Source organism: Coffea eugenioides, chromosome 11 (genome assembly GCF_003713205.1).
Source record: "Coffea eugenioides isolate CCC68of chromosome 11, Ceug_1.0, whole genome shotgun sequence".
Classification (NCBI taxonomy): domain Eukaryota; kingdom Viridiplantae; phylum Streptophyta; class Magnoliopsida; order Gentianales; family Rubiaceae; genus Coffea; species Coffea eugenioides.
Genome location: NC_040045.1, coordinates 10,560,284 through 10,582,631, shown reverse-complemented (window position 1 = coordinate 10,582,631; position 22,348 = coordinate 10,560,284). Strand labels below are relative to the sequence as shown.

The 22,348-nt window shown below is 35.7% G+C and overlaps 1 protein-coding gene across 1 annotated transcript in view; it reads right to left on the bottom strand.

Annotated features, from left to right (window-relative positions):
* Positions 1-15,792: 15,792 nt before the first annotated feature.
* The window catches only part of LOC113751941, a 7,717-nt gene continuing 1,161 nt past the window's right edge, over positions 15,793-22,348 (bottom strand). Inside the window, exons 2-9 of the mRNA XM_027296085.1 lie at positions 21,492-22,260; positions 18,070-21,404; positions 17,797-17,973; positions 17,439-17,709; positions 17,273-17,357; positions 16,439-16,612; positions 16,227-16,347; positions 15,793-16,131 (exon numbers count right to left, since the gene is read on the bottom strand). Coding sequence (XP_027151886.1) covers positions 15,793-16,131; positions 16,227-16,347; positions 16,439-16,612; positions 17,273-17,357; positions 17,439-17,709; positions 17,797-17,973; positions 18,070-21,404; positions 21,492-22,260 — 5,271 coding nt within the window. The remainder of the gene's footprint in view (positions 16,132-16,226; positions 16,348-16,438; positions 16,613-17,272; positions 17,358-17,438; positions 17,710-17,796; positions 17,974-18,069; positions 21,405-21,491; positions 22,261-22,348) is intronic.

The window sequence follows — 22,348 nt, the reverse complement described above, 5'->3', positions numbered from 1 at the left end:
AATATATGTATGTGTCTATTTGATTTTACTTAACAATACAAATACCATATATTATACGTGATTATTTGATTTCATCTAGTATTAGCTAGTAAATAATCTTGCATTCATTGTCAAGTTGGCCAATAAAGCTATTTTCGGTCAAAATACAATAAGAATATGCAAATTAAGGTTCTATTGGTAAATATTAGTCATAATCATACAAAAAGAGAAGATAACCCACAAGTTGGGCCCAATTACATACATGTGTTAATGCTATTATTATTAAGTAAAATCAAATAAACATATACATGTGTTTAAAAAAATGTATTCACACACATAATTAGTGAGAAATGAAAATTTCATTTTTTGAAATGTGAGGGATGGAGAAATTCATTTTGTGAAATGTGAGGGATGAAAAAAATCATTTTATAAAATGTGAGGGACGAAAAAATTTATTTTATAAAATATGGAGGACTATAGATCAGATTATGTAAAATATAATTTGACAAATTTACCCTTCAAAAATGATCACGTGCCTTGCACATGATGGATTCCGGCCAAAAAATGATCGGAACCTAGTTATGGACTAAATTTGTCCGATGTGAATATGTAAAGGATATAAAATTACACTTTTAAAAGTGAGGGACGAAAAAAGTTATTTTACAAAATGTGAGGGACGTTTTGGATGATTTTCCCTTTATTTAAATTGGAATTTAATGATGTAAAGGAGGTGAAACTTCAAAACTTTGTGCCTCATATTGAGGATACTCTAAAGAAACAGGGAAATGATACACGCTCTACTAGTCTAAGACCACAACTGTTAAGAGTTGCGCAACTGTGATAATTAGTTTGCTAGATGACATCAAGTCTTTTGCGCAAATTATCATTCAATTTTACAGTGGTTTGTTTGACTTCTGCCCATAACATAGCATTGGTCGCACAAATAGGTTTTACTTTTCTTATGTGGACATAAGGTTGCAGTTTTTCTTTAATTTATCAAATCTTTTTTGTGTTTTTAGTATTTTATATTTATATAATATATATATGGGAAATTTGCCAAATTGGTCCCTAACATTTACCAAAAACACTTTTTTAGTCCCTGACATATAAAATCAGCCAAAATGCTCCTTCACATTTAAATTGTGAGCCAATTTGGTCCTATTGCTCATTTTTCCTCATTTCTCCGGCTAAAAATAGCACGCCCCTCTCACGTGGTCATATTTTTAGGGGCAAAACCGGAAACACATTTCATTACCGGTTGAAAGTAAAAGGATAGGGGACCACCACCAAAATACACATTTTACCTTTGGCTCTCAAATTACCCTTTACCCTCTATGGAGCCACCGGAAAACGACGCCGTGGCTGTTGCATCAGCTGAGAAAATCATCCTCCGCTGGGACTCCACAGCCTCCGAGGACGCCAGGGACAGAATCATCTTCGATGGCGATCGATATGAGATCGACAAATACTTCCAAGCCGTGGATGAAATCCAACGGTCAATGGAATCCGCCAGCATCTCAGACGACTCTGCTAAGGCCAACAGCGCGATCCAGATCGCCATGGCCCGCCTAGAAGACGAGTTTCGCAATATTCTCATTGCTCAAACTTCCCCTCTCGAAGCCGACACTCTGACCGATCCCAGCTCTTGTTCCTTCCGCTCCACCGCTTCTATTGGCAGCAGCGACGGCCACTTGAGCTTGCTGCCGCCGCCGCCGCCGCCCCTGCACACCGAGGAAGACGACTTCACCGAGACCAGCTTGGCAAGTTTGGTAAAGAAAATGTGATCCTTCCAGGAAACTTAGCCTTTCTTTTCGTGTGATTCCTTTGCCTAAAAGGGGCGGCTCAAGCATCATGTATGGAAGGTGTACAAAGTATTCAGGATGCCACAAAAAACTTCACTCATTCAGCGAAATCTTCTCGCCAGATCAGGGCATAAAGCTTGTGAATTCTCCATTTTCCAATCTAAGGGCGACCATTCACTCTTAAGTTGAATTGTCCAATTTTCAAGATTGATTATAACAAAATTGTCCATTCACTCTCAAATCACCTTTGGCTCCATATGCTTGTTAATTCGGGGATGCAAATAGGGTTTCTTGAAAGGGTAATTTGAGAGCCAAAGGGAAAGGGTAATTTGAGAGCCAAAGGTGAAATGTGTATTTTGGTGGTGGTCCCTATCCTTTTACTTTCAACCGGTAATGAAATGTGTTTCCGATTTTGCCCCTAAAAATATGACCACGTGAGAGGGGCGTGCTATTTTTAGCCGGAAAAATGAGCAAAAACGAGCAATAGGACCAAATTGGCTCACAATTTAAATGTGAAGGAGCATTTTGGCTGATTTTATATGTCAGGGACTAAAAAAGTGTTTTTGGTAAATGTTAGGGACCAATTTGGCAAATTTCCCTATATATATATGTGTGTGTTCGTATTTTTATATTTTTAAATATTTAAAAAATAAATTTTTGTGGGGCTTACGCCTCATGCCTTATGATTTTTATCCCATTTGGGAAGACATAAATGCCTTGCCTAACACCTTCTCATCTTTTAAAACACTAATCATTCCAATAATTTTTACTATTTTTCCTATCATTTATTACTATACCTTTATGTTCTCTAAATTCCAATCAACCTATTACTGTCTCACTTTTTACATGTTTGTACTGATTATACCTTTCTTCTCATTTAATCAATTAGTCAATCAATCAATCAACCCATGGGCCCTAGTTTTATTTCTCTTTTTTCAATCACAATATTCTTTCTTTTACCCGTGATTAGGGAAATTTATAATTAGTAACATTTTTTCTATTTTTCTATTCCTATTACTTGACTTGATTATTAATTCAATCCTATTATGCCTCATTATTGATGACAAGGCCATTAGGAAATTTATTATATTTTATTTGATATTTCTCTATCTTATATATTTTTTTCTCCCTTATTTTCTTCCATATCACTACCTCTAATACTCTTTTTTCCTTGCTCCCATTATTGAGTTTGGTCACATGTTTTTTTCGTAACACTTTGAAATTTAATTTTTTTTCATTAGTTGATGCCTTAATTTTAGCTTATATCTCAATGCCATCATTTCAATTCCATTCACTCAACGTGAAGAAAAAGTTTACGTTTTCATTCTCAAACTCTTTTTGAATATTGAGTGACAAAAGTAGTTTATCTATTAAATGAAGATTTAGATTTTTCAAATTTTATGCTGTAATTTTTAATTGTACTATTGGATGCAAAATGCCCCGTGCAAATGCACGAGGAAAAAACTAGCTAATCATATTTTTGGATCAACCTAGATCTGATAGACAGTATTTGGGTTAAATACCAAAAATGCCCCATTTGATTTAGCAAATATTCGATTTACCACCCTATAGTTTACAAATCTATAATTTAATCTCTCATAGTTTGTAAATTTTTAAAATATTGATAGAAATTGTTAGTTTGTCAGTTTTTTAATATATCAACAGAAATCGTCAAAACTAACTTTGTCAAATAAAATATAAAAATTGCCCCGTATAGATAAATGGGTTACGTTCCAAAGATCCTCATGGTTTAAAAATGTTTAATTTATCTGCTTATGGTTTTGAAACCTAAATTTAAAGTTGTTAGGGTATCAGGCAAACTATTTGAGATAGAAAAAGAAAAATCAACAATTGAATAGAAAACAATAACTAGAACGAACGATGAGCAGCGCACAAGAATTAACGTGGTTCGATTTAATCACCAATCCTACGTCCACGGAGAGAAAAACTTTTCTTACTATGAGAGAAAAAAAATACTACAAGATTATAGTTTGATTCTCAAGTCCAACTCTTATATAACTCTTTCACGTACTAAGAACTCTCTCGCTCCTTTCTTATGTGTCTTTGTAGTATGCCAATTTACCTATTTATAGAGAACATTATTTAGCTAAAAAACAAATAACAATAGGAAACCAATACTAATTCTTACATTTCTACAAAATAGGAAATAAATTCTAAATCCTAAACAAAATAAGAAATTCCTTGGCTGCTAATTCAAGTAACTAAAACCAATTGGAAAACTAGTTACTTCCCACACAAAATAAAAATCTGGATTAAAAGAAATTAAACTGATTTTCTAACAAAAGTACTAGGGGTGCTAGTTGACCAAGCTACTTGTGAGATTTACTCGACTCAATCTCGCAAGTAGTTTGGTCAACTACACTACTTGAAGTAAGCGTTGACCGATCTCAAGTCATGTTTGAGCTGCTTGATAGCACCCCAAGAGTCAAATTCATATTAAATTTCTAAGCTTGTCTGCTGGAAGAGTCTAATCGAGTTGCTAATAAATATATTTTCTAAGTTTTGCTATTTATTAGTATAAAAATGTCAATTATATCCCTTGTTTAAGATTATACATAAAACATTATTTTATATTAGGTGAGTTTGATTAGACTTGATTAGATTCGATTGAGCTTGAGTTTGAGTTTGAGTTTGGGCTCAAGTAAGATAAATTGAAATTGAACTCGAGCTCGAGCTCGACTTTTAAAAATTCAATGAGTTTGAACTCAATTATTTTAACTTGAGTAGAGCTCGAGTACTACTCAAACTCGAATCAATTCTAATGCACCCTATTTTAAACCCTTCGCAGTATGTATGTTTTTTAAATTGCAAGGAAAATCATCAAAAACAACCAAATTTTTAAGGAACGTGTGGCTGGTGCTATAGTTTTTTTGGTAAAAAAAAAAGTTTTTTTTAACGTATAAGTAATGCTTGATTTGCCCAATAGTTGATGTAAAATAAACTCCCAAATCATAATTTAGAGTTCGTCCAAATCTTCGAGAAGAGAAAATAGTAGATTTGAAGAGAAATCAGGCTTCTGCTTGTTCATATTCAATGTGATTAACTTGGGACACGAGGTTAAAATTTTAAAGGGCAAAATACACTTTACCCCATGTGATATAGCTATGGTTTAAATAACTCCCTATAGTTTTAAAAGTTATATATAACCCCTCATTATTTGAATTAAAGTGTTAAAATAATGAAAATGATCATTCATAGCGCAACCTATGAAAATGTCGAAATTGCCCTTGTTTAAAAACTAAAATAACTGAAATGACCAAAATATATTAACATAATACATGACACTCTAATCCCGTATGATTTTATATTTTATCAAATAAATCCCTTATAGTTTAGTGTTTTACCATATAACCCCCTTATGATTTTCAAAATATATACATAACTCCCTGTGGTTAATAAATAATTTTCGACTTTATATAAGGATATTTTTGACATTTCAGTTGACTCCATTAGGGAATTCAAATTCTGTTACTTTGATACTTTAATTCAAATCATGAGGGGTTATCTATAATTTTTGAAATCATAGGGAGCTTGTGTATAAAAATACTAAATTACAGATAGATAAATGTAATTTATCCAATTTTAAATTCTGTAATTGAATATTGTTACATCGATTATAGGGATTTAAATTATCTATTTTGTTGGCATAGCCAAGCAATATATGCAAAACATATTTCTTATGTCTTGGAAATATCTTTTCTCAACCAATTGAGGGGTGGCAGGATTGGGGTTTGAGATGTCAATACAGATTTCATGATTGTCAAAGGAAGCCGATGGTGAAGATTGTTGATTCTCAGCATGGGCATAGGGGGTAGGGACATGCAGAGGCAGCTTTAAAGCAGCAATTAAGATAGCACTGTACATGTTACATAAGAAATCAAAGATAACAAAAAAAAATTCTAACTATCATATAAATTGTGAGGACCCGAAAATTCCTTTAGAATTTCCTTTCATTTTTAAACAATTAATTTATATTTCCTTCTATATTTCTTTACTTGGCTATTTAATTATTTACTAGCCCTAAATTTCATGGTGATTTCATTAGTTGAGTCAAGAGTTTTACTTTTACTTTTAAAGTTAGAGTAAGTTAGAGTTTTGGTGCATTTTGGTAGTGTAATCAATCGATGAGGTGTGTGTACTAAAATTGATGGATAAGAGCGGGTATTAGTGAATCATAAGTTAAAACAAAAGTACAAGAGAGTTAAGGAAATAGGTTTGAACCGACGTGCGCCATTTGTTACCGGTTGAGTACACCACTTGACCGATACTTTCTACCCTAATCTCCTTGTTTTTATTTCATTTAATCTTCCCCAAAATTAACCCTAAGCTAGCCAAAATTGTTGACCAAGAGAAGGAAAGAAAAGAAAAGGAAAAGAGGAAAAATCTTGGCTCACCAAGTGTCGACGATCCATGACATGTTGACTAAGAAAGCTTACTTTCCTTCTGATCTTTCTTTTGGCCAAGCTTTCTCTCATTTTTTCTTGTCATGGCTGAAATTAGAGAGTAGAGAAAATTTCTTCAAGTTCCATCTTGATCCCTAACTTGATTTTGTGGGGAAATCAACCTTAAACCCTAAATCCATCCATAGAAGGATGCAACAAGGAAGGAAGAAGCTTGGTGTGGTGTGATTTTGAGGGAAGAAAGCTGTGATTTGCTACTCTCCTTAGGATTTGAAGGTAATCTTGGTAAGAAACTACTTTTTCCCTTTAATCTTGCATTTAAGTAGGCATATGACTTGAATATAGAAGTATTGTGGCTGGTTTTACGGATTTGTGTTGTTATTGGAATTTTTCAGCTTTTAGTTATATTGTCCAGCCATGAATTAGGAGTTTCAAGCTTTGATTAGGATATGCAAGTTGAGATATGAAGATTTCTATCTTTGGTATGAAATTTTAGCTTCAAAATAGGACTTCCTAACTTTAGTTGTGAAATTTCAGCCTTGATAGAAAATTTTCCAGCTTAGGTATATGTTGATTATAGCTAGTTTGTGGCTAAAATAAGTACTCTATGTATCCTATACCTTATGAACTTGATTTGTGGCTGTCTTGTGGGGTTGAGTGGGTAGATTTGAGAAGAAAATGTAGCCTTGAAATGGCTGGAAAAATTGGTAAACACAAAGGAAGTACTGCTGAAATTTTTCCGCAAGAGACTTCAAGTAGTCTTGGAAATCTATTATATCTTGGTGTAGAAAAATCTAAATTGAGTTCTGTTTATTGCATTTGAAACTAGATTCATAGACATTTTAACCGTGTAAAAATAAGGGGTTGGTTCAATTCCTATAAATACCAGAAAATTTACAAAGTTTCTTGAAAAACCATGATTGTTCTGTTTTACACATGAGACAGCAGTGATTTTGAATTGAAAATTTGACTAACCTATGAATTGAATTTCATGAAGATCTCTTCTAATTCTATTAGTACTTTGAGTCTATTTTCTAATGGTGCAAGTTTTGTGATTGTTCAACCTACGGAACTCAAGTTATACTTTTTCAAAAAATGCCGCCAAAGCTGGAAATTTTGTCAAATGAATTGAGTGGAACTTGAAAAACTTTGAGAAAACTTTTCTAGGTTTTAAACTTTAATTGCTATGATTTTGGATGGTTTTGTGGCCTTAAACAAGTATACTTCATAGTCCTAGAATATACTTGGACATTCTTCGATTGGCTTTTAAATTTGTCTTTGAGTTTGTGTTTTGAGGGGCCGATTCTAGATAGGCGTATGGCTCATGAGTAAGGCTAAAGTAAGCATCTTATTAACCTAAGTTTTGAATGATCGGACCATGACATCTTGTCTTGGTTACTTTTAGGGTTTAATGTGACGCCCCCACTTCTCCCTAAGGCGAACCAAAGGGTATCCGCGGGACTCCTGCCTAACTCTCGCCAGGACTCAAGCAATTCCATTCAACTTATATCTGGACCACACAAAAAAAAATACAAATCGATAACTTAGATGCAATAATTGCGGGAGTGTTCAAACTTAATAACAGTTATCCATTCTTCAAACCACCCGTCGATATACATAATACATTTCGTCCAAAGGTTACGTTTCCATACCAAAAGTACAATCCAAAGCCAAAGGCATAACACAAAAGTAATAGCAACCCTAAAACAAAAGCACATCAGGAGGGCTGCTCCATTTTACCTCCGAACTCAACCTGTTAAGGAAAACAAATCTACAGGGTGAGCAAAACGCTCGTGAGGCCAAGAACACATATGCAACCACATAGTTCAGATAACAAGCCCAATAACAATCCAGGTATTATCTTGCAAGTAATTAATAACACCAATAAACTGTAACCAGAAACAATTCAAGAATATAGAAGCTCTCAGGAGCTAAGTTCCACATTTGCCGATACCGTTTATATATCTTTCCGTGATGACTCTCCGTCAATCGGATTGATATTTTCATATCCGTAGTTCACCACTTACTTCCCATCCGTCCACCATACACCACTTCGGGCCCGCACTACATTTATAAGGCGATACTATACGAGTATGCCAAGCGAGATCTCTCAATAAATCAAGCTTATCATTTGAGTCTCATGGCTCACCGAGGTTCCCGACCAAGCCCATGCCGGCTCGAGTTCCAAGGTCGGCCTATGAGTTTGGGCGTCCCCCATTTGTCATGTAAATGTCGAGGAGATTCACTCCATCGACGTATGCAATCATAGCATACCATTTCATGTATTCAAGCATTTGATAGGTTTAAGCAGACATTTCAAGTCATGTAAACCAAGCAAATCATGTTAAGCATGAGTCATTCGTTTCAAATGAGAACGAGTGCGATCAAGTACACACTCGACTTCATTTTGTCAAAATCAGTTAAGCTAAGCATGAAATCAGGTGAATCAAGCATGAATCAAGACTTTAGGGTTCAAGTAGGCATACACTTGACACTCACCAAGTTATGCAAGCAAGTAAATTGGAGGAAGAGTTCAAACTTCCACAGTAGGGTCCTCTTGGAGGTCCTCGTGCGTGCCTGAGCAAATAATAGTGAATTATCACCCATATCCCAAATATCGAGGAATAATTCGTTCACTAGTATTACTCTAGGAAATTCCGTGAAAATGAACCTCAATTACTCGTAAATCGAGGTTCGAGAGAGGTTTGATAACATTCAACAATATTTAAGTCTTTATCTAGGAAATCGGGGATAAAACGTTTAGATAATATCAAAAGAATAAAGAGTTCTTGAAAAACTCTATTTCCTTGAAAGTTGGAAAATTTTCAGTTTTGTTATGAATTTTTGAAAAATCGTAACTCACTCGGCATAAGTCGAGAATTGGAAAAATTTATACCGTTGAAAATCTCTTAGAAAGTACTGCAAGTTCCTAGAAGACACTTTTCCATGAATCGAAGTGGAAAGTGCTCAAAAATGAGCCTAAAGCTGCTGTTCCAAATCACCCAGGATTGAGTCGGGGTTGGTTTTTCGCTAACTTTGAAAATTCGGCAGAATTCACTCGTTGCAAACCAGCCCTTGAAATTTATAGCTCAATTAGAGGTGCAAGTAAGGTTTAGGTTAGAACAAACGGATCGAGAATCGGAGTTTCGAGCACCAAGATATGGTAGCTCAAAGTTGGGAAAAATTCAAGACTGTTACAAAATTTCCAGATTTGGTGCCGAAACGGACTTGGATTGACATCAAATTTTGCAGTATAATACTTCCATATGAAGGTTATCTCTCTATCAAATTTCACGGAAAAATACCCTCGGGAGGGGGGTCATTCAATCAACCAAAGTTTGGAAAAATCCTTAAGGCAATCTGTCTAAATCTAAGATTTTCAAAACGAACAGTCGCCGTATTTTGATCATAACTCTCTCAATTTAACTCGGAATTGGGAATGGTTGTTAGTGTTAGAAAATAAATTCATAGGGATACAACTTCACAGAAGAAATCGTTACAAGTTTCAGCATGCAACTGGTTCAAAATCAAGGCTCAAGTTGCAGCATCATCAAATCATTTCGGCAGAACGGAGAAACAGGACAACCGACTTCAGATGAATGGTGTGGCTCACACACATAAAACCAGGATGTGCATTATACACCGATAAAAACATGGAAACGTCTAGTTTCAAATGCCGCTAACGGTACCTGATTTCTACGTCGGAGTACGGAGTTATGGACGAAATACAACCACTGGTCTGGATTACGGCGAAACCGTTTTCCAGTTTACTAGTTTTTGAAATAAATTCGTTTGAGCAACCAAAACTCAATATTTTTCAACGAAATTTTGTACACAACTTCTACAACATGTAAACTACACAATCAAGCCATTAAATCCTCAATTTCTGCAATAAAATGACCGAACAGAGCAGGGGCAAAATGGTCAAGTTTGGCCCTTGCTCTCTACGTGAGTTTCCTGCAGTTTTTCTTCAACGAAACACTAACTTAAACACTAATCCGTCATCATAAACTTCATCAAGCACAGAATCAGCAACAACCCAAGAGTGGGAATTCATAGAGCCCACTTTTTCCAACAATACAAGCTACTAAAGTAAAGATTCCAACTCAAATGCGTAAATCAAACTCCATAAACAAGTTTAAGAAGTTAGATGGCTACCTACTTTGATGGCTGTTCAAATCAGAAAATTTCGGTCCCTATGAAGCCTGAAGACAGCCGTGAAACTCCTCCCTTTTCCAGCCTAAGTTGTTGTCCAAGTGAAAAGCTAAACGAATGTGAAGTTTGGTGAGAATCTATGGAAGTTTTGGTAGGAATTTGGTTGAGTTTTAGAAGAAAAGAAATGGTGACTTTGGTTGTTCCTTTGCTGCAGTCTAGCCGGCCATTGTAGCAGAGAAAAGGAAATGAATTTCGGCTCTGTAGCCTTTGCGTACAAAAGACGCTTGACGTCAAATCCTTTGATACGTCAAATCAATTTTAACTAGTACCCTACGCGCGCGTTTTGTATCCGATTTCTCTTACGTTTGTTGCACTAGTGCACTAAACCTCTAGGGCCCTTACATTCATATAAATATTATTCATTCTTAATTGTTCCAAAATAATGGTCCAAAGTCCCTCAATTAAGCGCGCACGTGAAAACACGTATTTCTAATTTAGGCGTAATAAAAATTAAAACCTTTGAAAAATTCTTATAACGATCGTACCACTAGTTATTACTTGTGTGTTTAAACCCAAAATTGTCTATTTTAGGTCCATTGTATAGGTCTTAAATTTTTAGCTTATTGTAATCCCAATTGGCTAAAGTTTTTAGACACGTTTCCACTTTTTCGCTAAATAGGCTTATAAGAAAATACTTGTTTATTTATCTATGTTTTTATTTTATTATTTTTAAAATGAGACACTTTAGAAATATAACGAACTAGAAAATCATGTACTTAGGTCTAATAGGCTAGAAAATATTATTCGTGGCAAAAATCCAAATAAATAATTATTTTAGCCAAAATTAGGGATTTTAAAATAATGGAATTTTCGAATCCTCACATTTAACGGTGGAAACAAGCACAACCCGGAGTCGAACGTTTAGCTTTGGTCTACTTTAAAAGGTGAGTATTCCTTGCATGTGTGTGCTTTAAATGACTATGTGGAATGTTGTGAATGTTACCTAAATGTTAAATGCTTTCTAATGATTGTTAAATGGATTTTTGATGGGCGAGTGTGTACTTTATCACACTCGACCCACGCAAAAGTAAATTTTCAATAATTGAATGCTACTTGTGCATGAATGTAAACCTTTTAGCTGAACTGAGCCCTTACCCTTCGTTGTCAGTCGATTCGAGCCAGAAGCGGACTCGGTCGGGCGGCTGGTGACCTTGAGACAATGTTTGGTATACTCGAGTATTACCACGAAGTTTGGTAGAGAACTGGCCAATGAATTCAATACAAAGAAATCAATGAATGAATGACATGAACACTGAACGAGTTTTCACTGTTAAAGGTTTTTAAATATCGGAGGAATAAGGGAAATGGTTGGAGACTGAATGACTGAATGAATGAATGACTCCACGTGAGCATGTATCCTTCCAATAATTGGATATTTATTTCTTGAATGACTGGATATTACTGTGGAAAGTATGCAAATTGTTAAATGTAATGTTTCCATGGTTTTTTTACCTGATTGCTTGTTTAGGAACCTCACTGGACTTTTAGCTCATTCCTTTAGTTTTGTTTTCCTTACAGGAAGTGGAGGTCTGGAGTAACTAAGCATGATCTAGAGTGTATAAGTTCCTTGTACTTGTACTTTTATGGATTTAATATATTTGGGATATTTGGCAATGTAAAGCTACATTTCACTTTTGACTTGTAAATGAAGTTGAATTATGGTTGATTTGAGAACCTTACTATTTTCGAGAATGCTAGTGAATAAGTCTCGGCGAGAGTTGAACAGGCGGTCCGTCAAACCCTTGGATTCATTCTAAGGAGAGGTGGGGTCATCACATAAATTGAAAAAGTTTCAATCATAGTTTTGAACACCTCACATTCATCGTAAATACAATGGTACAGAGTTGAATTTTCACATTTTTCTTTATATTTTGTCTTTATTTTTTAAAAGTTTCTTATTTCTATTTATAGCCTATTGAGCTTTCATTTTTTTTTATTTAGTATGCTTTATTTACTACAGAATTTGTTTTGGTATTATATTATTGATGTTTCGCCCTACCTAAACTAAAATCTTGGGTCCACCATTGTTGATTCATAAAAGCGAGCAGCATTTCAAAGACATATAAACCACATGAGACTATATTGTAAGTTTTTAAATCTAAGGAGGTAAGATGAAAATTCTCAAAGCCACAAGGGTATGTTTGGTATTGAACGTATTTATTTGTATGGGGAAATTTTGGTGTTTTGTTTGCGAACATTATTTCTAATGATTTTTTTTTCATAATTTCAAAAACCTACAAACTACAAGGGCTTAAATTATAAGGAGGTAAGTTGAACATTTACAATACAATAGGGGGTTTTTGAAGTGAATTACCAAAGAGTGACAGTTTTTAAGAATAATTCTCAGAGGGTAATGTTGTTCAAACAATTCCCAAATAATGAAATGCATATTCAGCAAATGTAACTTTTTGCAAAAGTAGCATTCCCTAAATGTGACCTTTTGATTCGTTTAGGCATAAACTTTTGAACGTTGCATTTTTTTTTAAAAACGCATTTGCTAAGTACATTTTTTATAACCTTCGCATTTAAAAAAATTAATTTCAATAAGTAGCTACCATGATTTGGGAATTTTCTCGGGGTTTTTGATATTCAACCCGTAGTATATATACTAATTAATATCATGATGGATATAACGAATTGTACCTTAACCATTCTCCATGTTCCTAGGTCACTAAGTTGTAGTAAAAGAAGTTTCGAACGCAATAATCTATATATAACTTTCAGAGGTGCATTAAGGAACCATCAACTCTTTAAGAGTACTAGTTAATTCGGGCCTTGCGCGAGGCGCCAGGTTGCCCACATATGACAATTGACTAGGTAAGCTATCCCGCGCAATGCGCGGGCGCCAGGTTGGTGTATTTAAAAATTGGTGGATTATTTGATGTGTTAGTATGTTTTTGGGATTTTTTCAGAAACTTTGTTTATAGGATATGGTTCTTTTAGCATTATCCTAATTTTTCTTTTTTTTGAGTTTTTTGTGCATAATTCAGTATTTTTTATGTGTTTTTTTTATTTTGAATTTTGTTCAATGTTCGGATAGTATTTGTATTTTTTATATTATATGATATGATGGTGGGATTTGTTTTTTGGTATTTATATGTGTATAGTTAGTGGTTCTTTGTATATATATCATTTTTCTTTCTATACACATAAGAAGCACGTGCGGGATGTACTGTTGAGGAAATATGCGGTTGCATAGTTTTGGCAATGCGAAGCATTATGCTCTGGTAAAGAGTAGATATATTCAAAGGGTGAAAATTCATTAATAACCTTGACGGGATGTGATTATTCCGAGAGTTAGTTGGTATATAAATGAGGGCTAGTTAGTTTAAGTTCATTTGGTGAGTGAGTATTTATCAGTCTTCGTTGATTTGCAGGTGAATATATGGCGCATAATGATCGAGTGTTTTCAACAGTCCAAGATCTATGTCCGGAGCTGGAGGAGGAGCTCAGTAGGTTGAGTATTGGTTCTGCTAGTGCTTATCCTATGCCAAATTCTTGTCGAAATCGTCCTGCTGAATCTGTAGCTCAATCTCAAGTTACTCATCTGATGCTGAAGAACGAGATTTGTGATTTGTTTAGGGTTTTATATAGGGAGCGAGAGTGGGGACTTGTGCTGGACAGCGGATTGGTTGCTGGGAGGAGGTTGCCAATGTTAGAACTTATAGCTTCGAGAATCAAGTTCGATGTAGCCGAGGAACTGTTGTTCATGCCCCGCTCCCCTTCTTTTGACAGCACCGGCAGTAACAATGACTGAGAGAGTGTTGTTGAGTTTATGCAGACTTTTGTGTTTAGTAGTGTGTTTAGTAAGTTGAGTGTTAGTTAATGTGTTTGTTAGCGATGTGTTATGTAATTTCGGTTCGTTTGGCTTTATTTTTAGTGTACTTGAATAATGCAGTAGTGCTTTGTTTTTATGTATTATTAAATTGAGTAATAAAATAGTGTGAATTTTTTTGAATAAGTGCGAATGAATTGTTTCTTTATTATTAATTGTTTCTTTATTTTTTGCGTTTCCTTTTTTTAGTTTGTGCGTGTACGTCTGTGCAAGTTCTGTATATAATATGGATAAGGTTTGTTTTTGCGCGACGCGTGTGTAGTGTGCAGTGAATTCGTTTGTTTTTTCTTTGTGGAATCTTTGTGATCCTGTGTGCATGTGATTTTGCGCAGAAGCTTTGGAGTTTTGCGGTATTATATAGGTGATATTGTGCTTTATTGTCTATAAGTAGAGTGTGTAGATTTTTTTTCTTATGGTTGAGCATTATCGTTTAGAAATGGATTATAGTCATAATCGTTTTGGGGTGTTACGTGATTTGCATCCACATGTTGAAGTTTTGTTTAATAGATTGTCATTAGCTGGTGTTGTAGGGAGTTTGGGTGGATGTGATGGACAGAATGCTTCTTTGGCTGGTTCTGATAGAGCTTCAGCGAATCATATTTTACTGCGGAATGAGATATATGGTTTGTTTAAGAAGTTTTATCGTAAATCTAGTAGAGCTGCTGTATTGGATGAAGTTTTGGGAGATATTGGCGAGCTTCCGTTTCTTCAAATAATTGCTCAACGTATGGAGCTTGAGGTTGAAGAGCAGAAGAAAGCTGTTAGAAGTGCTATGGTTTAGTGTGTTTATGTTTTGTTTGTTTTGTATATTTGTTTTGTTGGCTTTAGTTATTATTTTCTGTAGATGTTGGGAATGTTATCTGTTCAAGTATTTTAGTGTGTTTATGTATCTGTTCAAGTATTTGAGTTGAATAAAGAATGTAGATTTTGTACCAGTTTTTATCATGATCATTCCAAGGTTAAGGTTTGTCGGATAAGTAAACTACATGAAACAAAGAGAAAAGGGTAAAGGAGAAACTGAAGGAATTGGGGTAAAATATTCCTGATGCTGACAGAAATCATATGTTCATGTTCTGAAGTTCTTTGTTGGAACTCAGTACTCAAACTAAAAAATATATGTTCAAATTAATAAACAGTTGTTGTTTCCTGCAGTCAAATGATTTTATGAATAAACTCACGGCACGAAAAAACAGTAGGAGAAAAATATACAAGACATACTTAGGAATTTAAATGGGAGATATGAGAAAAAAAAATAGTAGCCTGCACAGAAGGGGATTTTGTGAAGCTATGGCATGTAGCCTGGATAGAAGTACATTTTATAAACATAGCATGGATGTAATTTACAGAGTTGCTCTTCAAAAAGCATAGCCTACAGTTTTTTGTGATATACAAAATATTCAAAAGCGTAGGCAAGCTGAGCGAATGATTTGGTTCAGATCTTTAGCTATCTAGCTGCATCAGCGTTATATACAATATTGGACATTGCTAATGATCAGATGTTCAAAAGGTGTATCAAAAGTTTAAGTAAGGATATTACATTCTACTGCTCCATATCAGTCACGTCAGTGCGTTGTCTCTTAGTTGGACTTTCTGTAATTTTGAGAGCTGTGAATAATTCACTGTCAAAAGTTGAGTGTTTTGGGACAGCTTCTGCAGTTGATGGTCCTGGAGTCGAGGAAGCGCATGTGGAGGAAGTAGCAATCGATGCTGGGGTTGTAGGAATCTTTGATATGATTTCTGCAGCATTTGCTTTGTGCACTATTATGGCTGTGTATTTTTCTGTGTCCCCGGATCCACGGTTTCCCATTATTTTTTTCACAAAGCAAGTGAGAATGGTGTTTTCAATAGCTTGTTCAATAGCAATGTAGTTGAGCTGGTGCTGTAATATTGATATTTGAGTATTAGTTGATACAATGTGTTGCAGTTCTTATATAACTGGTGGTTAATAAATTTTAGTGCTGGCGATATACTAACCTTGTCTTCAAGTTCTTGAATTTCAAGTAGAGTGAAGGTCAATAGTTGCTCTGCATCATTGTCATATAGATCAAGTGTGAGCATTCCAGAGTAGTCAGCCAGCTCTATGGTTAATCTGCATCTGCAATTGGGATTAGATATTAGTGCAGTGATGAGTGGTGGAATAATTTATGATATTGTTGTTTTGTTAGTTACCTTGGAACGACATTCACTTGCTTATTGCAGGAAGTGCAGACAATTTTCCAGAGTGGTTTTGCTCTGAATGATTTGTGACAGTTTGAGCATGCATTATACCATAAGTGCTGGCTTCTGTCGAGAAATCGTGGAGTTCCTTGAATCCAGTAAGCTTTTTTCTGAGAACAAAATACATTATCAGCTGCTTGATTCTGTGGCAGATATAAGCAGTAGAGAAGTATGGACGTTAGAGTTGTAGAATCTTACAGTTGGGAATTTTAGGAAGTCTGCGATTGTGCAGAGCTCATCTTCTGAGGGTTGTGGTAGGAGTTTTGCTCGATCACAGTATGCCTTTTGTGCAATGAGCTCAGTAATTTGTGACTTGTTTTCCACAGCCCTTATAAGCAGATGGTGATGATTAGCTATTAAACTATTTTAAAGATATTTGTATGACAATAGTTGGTGGGTTTGTATGAGAGCAAGTGGTTACCATTGTTTCAGTGAGGCACCTTGTTGTATAGGAGGGTTCACCAAAATACTTGAGCCAAACTTTGTTGATAGATTCAGAGCTGGAGCATTATGTGTATTAAAAGATGATGGATTGTATAAAAGATTTAGTTCTAATATTTTGAGATTTACTTACTGTGATAGGATGAGACCTTCACTCGAAGTGCGACAATGAGTGGCATTGATTGAATGATATTTGCAATAGTCTGCCCTTCATCTGTTTCATGCTCACCCCACAAAGTTAGGATGACTGGCATGAAGCTGCAATATAGTTGGTTAGATATTTATGTCGCATTATTGTATATGGATTAAAATGAAGATTGTGTTCTGTGCAAAGCCATTGGTTGATAAATCATGCAAGTTACCTGTTATCTATGATGACAATTTCTCTGGTTGGGGTAGGGCCTCTGTGATTTCGTGGATGAACTTGTGCAACAATGCCAAGGGTATCTGTTTTTGTCATTTATTAGAGGTAAACTAAATAGTCATGTATTGAGTATTATAAAGCTGAATTTAACTCCTGTGCATTACCTATGTCTGAAGTGTCATCAATATGTTGATAGAATCTTCTGAAAGGTGTGAATGTGAAAACAGAGGGAATTTCTGGAGGGCTTGCTTCATCGATTGCTTGGACAATGGTAGAGTTGTCAATATACCAGGTGCATTGATTTTCATGTGCACGGTATTCCAGCGGAGTGTATTCAACTCTTGCATTGGATATCATGTAACGTTTGTACAAGTTGAAGTGGTTGCGGAAGAATTCTATATCTGACTTGTATATCATAGCTTCCACTGTAATTCCCTATACATGAAATTTGGTTTTGATTAGAATGCGAAAGTGTACAGTGAGATATAATAATTCTGTGACAGAATTTATTCATGTGTTTACCTGGTTATCAATCAGAGTAAGCTTCTGATAACGATTTCCTGCTTTTGATAGTAGAGGTTTCTGCTTGTCAAGGACTTGGGCTATCGTTGTCCAGTATTGAAGTCCGGGAACGATTTCAGCAAAACCTATCACTTTTCTGTCATCCTGTAATTCAGAAGAGCAAGTAATGGGTAGTTTCTGAGCAGAAATATGAGAACAGAATTCTTAATGTATGCTATAGAACCATATGCGCATGAATAGATAAGAAAGTTATTCATTTGCCAAATCTAATACTTCTCTATATACTACATTATGTGTTATTGAGTCTTCTCCAGTGCTAAATATAGCTGGTTTGATCAGAATTTTTATTGAACTCTTGTTCTTAGCTCTTGACATTGCTACATATAACTGGCCGTGTGAAAAAACTGGTTCACGTAAATATATTCCCACAAAATCTAGAGTCTGCCCTTGAGCTTTATTGATAGTCATAGCGAAGCATGGTCGAATAGGAAATTGTATTCTTTCAAAAGATACTGGCGACTCTGGATCATTTTCTATTCTGAAGCAGATTCTGTGAAGGAAGACTTCCTTGCCAGTGAATTCTCCACAACTTATTGTAGCATATATGACATTGGACTTTAAGGATTTGCAGATGAGCCTTGTTCCATTGCATAGTCCTTGGGGCGGATCAATATTTCTAAGGAGCATAATTGGAGTGTTTGGCTTGAGAATCAATATGTGAGGTGGAAATCCATTTGGTGTTAGGGCATTTATGAAGTCCTCCATGATTATTTGGTCAGAATCTTCAATACATTTGTCTCGGCTAATGTATTCTTGAATGCAACCAGGCATATCGTGTATGAGCTGCTGATTAATCTGATCAACAAACTCATTTTTTGTTGTGAGTATAGCACGATTTACAGCTGAGAAATCATGATGAGAGAATATTGACAAATCTGGGAATACCGTGGTAGTCAACTGTTTGATTGAATCTTCATCATTTGTATATCTTATCAGCATTGATGGAGGTATTTGTATGCAGTCGTTGTTGACAGTAGGCTCTGTTCCATTTCCAACACGAAGCAAATATTCAATGAATTCTGGATCATCCCTTGCTCTCATGTTTTCTGTAAGTTGAAGCTTATGAAGGTGTGGCCATATATATGAGTTGACTATGCTGGCATCAATGAATTCTGATTTTGTTCCTTTAAGAACAACTGGTAATACGTGTCGAAAATCTCCTCCGAAAACGATCACTTTAGATCCAAATAAAGCGTTTGAGTCCATTAGATCCTGGAGTAATCTATCAACAGCTTCTATTGAACCTTTATTTATCATCGGAGCTTCATCCCAAATTATAAGACTGGCTTTTTGCAGAAGTTCTGCCGACGAACTTTGCTTGCTGATTCTGCAATTCTTATTTTTTGTTGTATCTAATGGTATGTTAAATCTTGAGTGAGTTGTTCTCCCACCGGGCAATATTGAAGCTGCTACTCCGCATGATGCTGTAGCCAGCGCAATGAATCCTTTGGATCTTGCCTCAGCTAATAATGCTCGATAAAGGAAAGTTTTTCCGGTTCCACCTGGACCATCAACAAAAAAGCATCCATGTTTCTTTTGGAAGACTGCATGAGTGATTATATCAAAGGCAGTTTTCTGATCATTGTTTAATAGATCAATTTTTTGCAGATCAGACTCTAGCACAGTGATTCTTGTCTCTGCTATTGTGTCCCTCGTGCTCTTGTTGAGATCATTAAAATTTAAAAGATATGGAACCAGGGCATATGAGTTAATATCTCTTCCCATAGATTCAAGAAAATTGTTTATCTGTTCTAGAACCTTGTATCGTGTTTCATCAGTTGATATATCTGGTATTTTCATGAAATCTTCTGATAGACAATGTTCAAATTTCTCCCATAGCTTTCTAGCATTTAATGGAGGAAAGTGTACCAGCAAAGTTGCAAACAGCCTTCTCAATATGTATGGCATTTGATATGAACTGGCTTCTTCGAGGCATTCTTCTTGCGATGTATCTGATTCAAAGTATCCTCTGAGAATTGCTGCTTCACGGAATGTGTTTACGTATGTTCCATTCACTGTCTTGAGGTCTTCAAATGATTTGGGGCCTTTCACATGTGTTAGAAGTAGTCGAAGAAAATAACGTTCTCCTTCTTTTATACCTGCTGTGACAATTCTGCCAATACAGTCCTTTTGCTTTCTAGGTTCCCATTTTTTTCTTCCGGGGTACCAAACGAAGTGCTCTGGGAATTCTTTGTATGTGCACTTAAGATCCTGAGCTAACTCATCCACAGAATTCATGTAAAAGAATTCAGTTAACATAGTTCTTTTTGTATACTTGTTGCTGATTACATCTCGTAGGTCTTGATCAGGTGTGAAACTCATGGACTGACAGTTTTGTAGATGGAGCTGGAGATGAATTACAGAAGGGTGGATCTCACTGAGGTTAAATCTGTACACTCTCCAAATTGCTTCAACTGCACACACCCATCGAGCTGATTGGAAGTCCTTTATTTCATCGATTGGAAGAGGTTGGGAGCTATTATTGTCTTGAGCAGGAGCATCTGAGTTTACTCTAAAATGAATCCTATCATGACCCTTGTATATATATTTGTATATATATTTGACAGCTTTCACAGTGGAACAGATTTCAACATTTATGTGGCAATCAAATTTTGCCAATAAGTATCTGTTGTGTGGAACTATCCATCTGTTATCAAGCTGATGGCCACGAACAATTATTTTCTGTCCATCATTTCTCCTTCGATAAGTAGGATACGCATTCTTTCCATGAAAGGTTGTCTGAGCAAATGATTTTGGGTAATTATTTCTGCATCTTTTCTTCTGATTTCCTTGCATACAAACATTATCTGGATTTTGTGCTCCGCAAGGACCGTGGATCATGTGCTTTCGAACCATTCTGAATAAATGTTGATTTGCTGTTATATCTGGAATTTCTGCACTGACGATTTTATCATAGGATTCTGTGGAATAAAGTTTTGAACCTGGCTCTAAAATTATGAGGAAATGAGTATGCGGTAGACCACGTTTCTGAAACTCAACAACATAGGTATAAGCTGCTACTGCTCCAAATATTTGTTTCTTGAAGAGTTGGTCCTTCAAAAGATCAAGCTTAGCATGGAAAACTCGAGCGAGTAAGTCTGGTCTGTTATGACCTTCATCAGTAGGTAGCATGTGTTTTTTCACCTCAGGCCATGAAGGATTGCATGTCATAGTGATAAATAAATCTGGTTTGCCGAATTTTTGCACGAGAGCCATAGCATCAACATATCTTCTTCTCATGTCGCGAGGACCACCTATGAATGATGCTGGAAGAATAACTCGCTGACCTATTTTGGATCCTTGGCAATGTCCTGACATGACACTGTCCATTATGCCTTGAAGTTCCTCTCTTCTTATTAACTGTTGTCGGCTTCTGTAATAATCAAGTCTCTGAGATTCTATCTTGATGTACATATCGATGACATATTGTTGAAGTAGTCGGCCGGTATTGAGTATGCCTGGAGTGTATTTTTCCCGCATCTGCAACTTGTATGCGTAATACTCACGCATAGATACAAACTCTTTATTGTTTTCAGGATTGTGAGAAGCTGTAGAACATGTTATTCAATATCAATCTAATGATATAGTAACTGTATACTGAGGAATATAATTATTGACTATAATTTTTGCTATACCTTGGTGTTCAGCTGCTATTAGTTCTTCTGCAGATTTGCAATCAGTAGAAGCAGGAGTGCAGTTGGCTGTTCTATTGTATCTTTTCCTTTTGTTTGGATTATGTGGTGCTGTTCTTTTTATACCAGGATGCCATCCTGTCTCTCCAAATGGAAACAGCAGCGGATACTGCAATGGATCATAGCATCCATAATAGTAGTGCACCAGATGATCCTTGCCTTCTTTAGTATAGATTTGGATATGCCTTTTGTATCCTTCTCCAGATTCTTGGCCCTCTACCCACAAGGCTGCAATTTGAGATGCAGTTGGTTGATTCCAAACTCTCTGGTCATTTTCTGAATGAGACTTTAAGACGATTTGATATGAGTCGAGATTCGGAACATTTTTTAAGCTTCGGAGAAAAGAGGCATATGGATTCAATTCCATGACATGCATAATTTTTTTCACTGCACTTTCTGTTAGGTTCTCTGATGTAGCCAGTCTGTTTTCTAACTCATGCTCTGTATCATGAAAATATAGCTGCAAATAAACAGTCCTGCACTCATGTGGAATAAGATCCTTGATGAAGTGATAGGTTTGTCCCTGGACTTTGAATGTGTAGATACCATTAGTTCTCCTGCATAGGGATCTGTCATAATGTACTCCGAAAGAGGTGAAGGCAAACATATTATTATATGTTCTGACATATGTTCTGAAAGAAAGAGCTTCAGCAGAATGACCAGTATATAGTTCTATGAGAATATCTTGAAGTTTGTTCTCTTGGAGAACTATCTGACCAGCAGAACAGCAGAAATTTGGTGTTTCAGAATAAAGTTTTTTTGCTTCGCAATAGCTGCAATCTGGTTTGGGAGCCAGTATG